The sequence below is a fragment of the Ichthyophthirius multifiliis genome, assembly GCF_000220395.1.
Source record: "Ichthyophthirius multifiliis unplaced genomic scaffold scaff_1120509250495, whole genome shotgun sequence".
NCBI lineage: Eukaryota > Ciliophora > Oligohymenophorea > Hymenostomatida > Ichthyophthirius > Ichthyophthirius multifiliis.
The window spans coordinates 495-5246 of NW_004086693.1; the positions used below are offsets into that span (position 1 = coordinate 495).

The following is a 4752-nucleotide window of genomic DNA, read 5'->3' on the forward strand; positions in this document are numbered from 1 at the left end:
TTTTAATTAAATCCTAAAAAATATAAAAAAAATTTAAAAAAAATAAAAATGTCTTATAAAATTTCATATATTCAATTTTTTTATGTATAATATATAACTATCTATATTTAAAGCAAAAAATTACAATTGAAAATAAAAAATAAACTTATTAATTTATTGATATTAATAATAAATAAATAAAAAAAAATGACTACATCTAAAAAAGACTCCATTGCTGCTTAACAAAAGAAATTTTAAACTTAAAATAAAAGACATAAAAAAAGAATTGAAACATTCGCAATTTATATTTTTAAAGTATTAAAATAAGTCCATCCTGATGTTGGTATTTCTAAAATAGCTATGAACATCATGAATTCTTTCATTAATGATTCTTTTGAAAGAATTGCTCTTGAAACCTCCAAATTAGTCAGATTTAATAAAAGAAAAACTTTATCTTCTCGTGAAGTTTAAACTGCTGTTAAATTATTATTACCTGGTGAACTTTCTAGACATGCTATCTCTGAAGGAACTAAGTCTGTTACTAAATTCTCATCTTCTTGAGAATAATTTATAAAAATTTTGTTTTATTAATTAATTCATATATATCCACTTTTTTAATTTATTCTGTTATGTTTGTAAATTTAATTTTTTATTAAAATAAATTATATAATAATCCTTCTTATTATTATATAAATAAATTTTGTAAAAACAAGAGTACTTTATATATTTTTTTAAGAAAAAAATTATTATTTAATATTATTTCAATGTAAAAATAAAAAAAAATATTTATATATAATAATATTTTTTATAAATTCAAATCAATGTATAGACTTTAAATTATTATAAAAAAATATAACCATATATTTAAATAAATTTAAAATAATATATAATAAATTATTATAATAACTATGATATATGTAATTTTAATAATAAATATTTATATTTTAATATTTACTAATCACTTTTTATGTCAAATATTCAATCTTAAATTTTTGTTTTTCAACATCCTATATTCCTACCTTAATTTACTTTATTATTTAACCTAATAATTTAAAAATTACCATAACCCCAAATTAGAAAAGTAACCAAAACCACTAAAAATTATTACTTATTTCGTTCGATTCTTTTAATTTATATTAACTACTATGGTTTCTTATTTTAAAGTTTTTTATTCAAAATAATCTAATCTAAGTTATAAATTTTGTTTTCTAAACCATTATAAATACATTATTATTACTATGAAATATAAAATAATTAATACTACCTTTAGTAATAATCCCTTTTTTATAAAATATCGAGAAAAAATACTAATCAGTCATTTATATATTTTCCAACTTCAATCTATCCTCACACTCCCTTAAACGTAAAAATTATTTAGATAATTAGTCAAATTGATAGAGATTGCATTAAATCAATAAAAAGTATTTTGTTCTGTTTAAAAAGCTAAAAGCCATTATCTATATAAAATATTTATCCCAAAAACATTGTATTTATATACAATTTCCGAAATTTTCCAGCTTAAAATTTTAGAAATTTTTAAAAATCATAATCAATACTAAAAAGTATATATTTTCTTATATTATACAAATGGGTTTAATTAATTTAATCAATTTCTTTATGAGATTAGAGACTAAATATGTATAATTGACAGTTTCAAGTGTTTTATTATACAGTCTTTTCCCCTATCTCATTCGTTTTTTTGATTTCCAATTACTGCTAAAATTAATTCCATTAAATTTAAAAATAAGATATTAAGACTTTTCATTATTTTTGTTTTCTAATAGGAAGTTTATTGGGTTTTAAATTCTTAATATATTTATTTAGGATGATAATATTTTAATATCCACGTATATTATATCAAAACTAGCACCTTTTTATTCTTTATACCTAAAGTTGTTATATTTAATATTTATTTATTGTAATATTTTTTACTAAGCAAAAATAAGGATGTTTATTTTCATTATTTATATAATAATATTTATTTTATTTATAGATATAATTTTTTTCAATTATGATTTTTTTGAGTTAAAAATAATTTAGAAAAATTGCATAAATTGTTTAAATATTATTACATAAATACAATGTATTTGATTATACGTAAGAAAATGCTATTCGTCTATTATTAATAATTTTTATTCATTAAGAGATAATATTATATATTCTTTTTGAAAATGTTAGTTAATATTAATTGGTTAATATATATATATATATATATTATATAATATATTTTTAATTAGAAATTAGAATACACATTTTTAAATTTATTTATTTTATAAATAATATTTTAAATCAAAACTTTTCATAATTATAATTTTAATTTATTATGTAATTAATAATCATTTTCTAATTCTTATAATTCTTTATATCTTTAATTTATTTTTGATTAATAGAAATAGAAATCATCACTTTCTTTTTCTTTTTTATTGGTTTCTTATTTTTATTATAATAGTTTTTCTTAATATTCTAATTCTGCTTTTATTTTTTCAATCTTTTTTATTTTTTTAAAAAAATAATAAAATAAATATGTTTACACTTTATAAATTATCTAAATTATCTATATATTATTTAGAAGAAGGATATTTAATTTTCATAATTTATTTTAAAAATTCATTTTTTCCTTACAAAAGTTGCATCTAATCATTAATTTTAAGTCTTTCTTCATCTAATTAAATACACATTTTTTATTCTTGAATAAGTAAATCATATTTTTAAGAAATTATATTCTCATATTATTTCTTTTGTTCCTAAATCAAAACACTTTCATTTAAAGATTTTATATTTTAATCATTTAAAAATTATGGATTATTATAAATTTAATTATTAGTATTATATAAATCTTAACTCTAGAAAAATTACTATTTATATCCTTATTAAGAATAAGTATATTAATTAATAACTTATTACTATTATTATTACTATTATTATTACTACTAATATTAATATTATTATTATTAATATTATTATTATTATTATTATTATTATTATTATTATTATTATTATTATTAATATTAAAATTAGTGTTCTTGTTATTGTTGTAGATGTTATAGTTATTATTATTTTTGTTAGTCTTATTGTTGTTGTTTTATTTGTTATAGTTGTTGTTATTGTTGTTGTGGTAATTTTTGCTAAAATTGTTATGTTTATTATAATGGAGATCGGTTTATTTATTAATCTATTTAATTTTAATCTTATAATTTTTCATTTAAAATAATATTATTTGTTTATATTTTTTTAATATTTTAATTATCTTCATTACTTTCTGAAATCATATTCTATATTTGTTTTTTTTTATATATATTTTAAAATTTTGTTATTTAATAATCTTTTTATTCATGGTCTGAAAAAGGAGCTATTATAATCAAATTATATAAATATTAATAATCATTCTTTAATACTGTATCTAATAGATAAAAACTAAAAACATTTATTTCATTTCCGATATGATATAAATTTACAATCTTATAAAAATTTGTTTAATTTTTTTAATTATTTGATAAAATAATAAAAATACCTTTTCGAAAGTACTTTAAATAATTTCGTTTAATTAATAAAAAAATTAGCCTTAAATAGGTCTTTTTTCATCTTTAACTTCTTTATAGAAAAGTTTACTAAACATATTTAAAGCATCTACATATTAAGCCAATGATTCATTAGTTAAATTTTGAATTTATTTAAGATCTGGATTTAAAAAGAATCTATTAACAAAAAGTTATTTAATAGGGAACATTGAAGATATTTAATCATTAAATTTATTTTCATTTTATTAAATAATCTAATGAATCAAAGAAAAAAAATTACAAAAATCGCAAGGAAGTTATTAAAAAAAAGGAATTATATAAGCATTTGTTGGTGCAAAAATTTACTCATAAAATATATTTGGGTCTTTATTATATTTAGGTATGATGTACTTTTAGAACATTTCTTAGAATATATTATATAAAGGCATATAGAGTAATTATAAATAATTCAAAATAAAAGCTGCTATAGGGTTTTTTTTAGTTTCTTCTTTACTACATATATGTTTTTTTAACTTTTCAGGTTATTAATATAAAACATAATATTAAATAATGTTAAAAATCATATCTTTTCCAGTATATTTTATCATCTTGAAGGCTTTTCGTTGATAATTAGATCTCCCAACACTATTTGCAGCAAAATAAATTCTTCCAATTGCAAAATGTATTTCTTATTAATTACCTGTAATTTCTTTTAAGGACATTATTTTTAATATTTTATCTAATTTAGATCCAAATAAAATGTTATTTATTTCCTAAATTTAATTCGTTAGTACATTTTAATCAGGATTTTATGCCAAATCTGCTATTTTTAGTAAATTTTTTATGTTTGTAGATAAAAATTTTATCTATTCTTTCGAAGAAATGTAAACTAAAGTTTAAAGGAGATTTTTGAGAAAAATCTTAGAATCCTAAGGAGCATTAGAACGTAATTTTTCTAATTTTTAAAAAGTATCTTATTTATGGCAAAATTCAGTAAAAAATTGGATAAAGTTTTCTATGTTTAATATATTTATGGAATTATTCATTATTGAATTATCAGTTTATTATAATTTGCTTAGGGCTGATGTTATACTGTATTGTGATTAGTCTATCATTTAATTAGTTAATTAATGTCTTTATTCTTTTTTGTGCTTCGCCCATATATTGAATATTAATTAATCTAATATCATTAGTGTTAATGATATTATTTTATTTATGTTTGGATCGTTTTAGGGGAGTTAAGATATTTATTAATGAATTTGGTCCATAAATTAAG

The 4752-nt window shown here is 16.9% G+C and overlaps 1 protein-coding gene across 1 annotated transcript, besides 6 other annotated features; it reads left to right on the plus strand. All coding sequences in view use genetic code 6, as the record gives it.

Moving 5' to 3' along the window:
* Nucleotides 1–15: 15 nt before the first annotated feature.
* Nucleotides 16–49: a microsatellite.
* A 166-nt stretch (nucleotides 50–215) lies between these two features.
* IMG5_078080 (hypothetical protein) lies at nucleotides 216–590 on the plus strand (the record flags this gene model as incomplete). Its single annotated transcript, XM_004036490.1, has 1 exon — nucleotides 216–590. A coding segment is annotated over one exon (324 nt), but the record flags the coding sequence as incomplete, so codon positions are not given.
* Nucleotides 591–2172: 1582 nt separating this feature from the next.
* Nucleotides 2173–2207: a microsatellite.
* Nucleotides 2175–2206: a microsatellite.
* A 655-nt stretch (nucleotides 2208–2862) lies between the features above and the next one.
* Nucleotides 2863–2990: a microsatellite.
* Nucleotides 2877–2990: a microsatellite.
* Nucleotides 2991–3047: 57 nt separating this feature from the next.
* Nucleotides 3048–3091: a microsatellite.
* Nucleotides 3092–4752: the final 1661 nt, after the last annotated feature.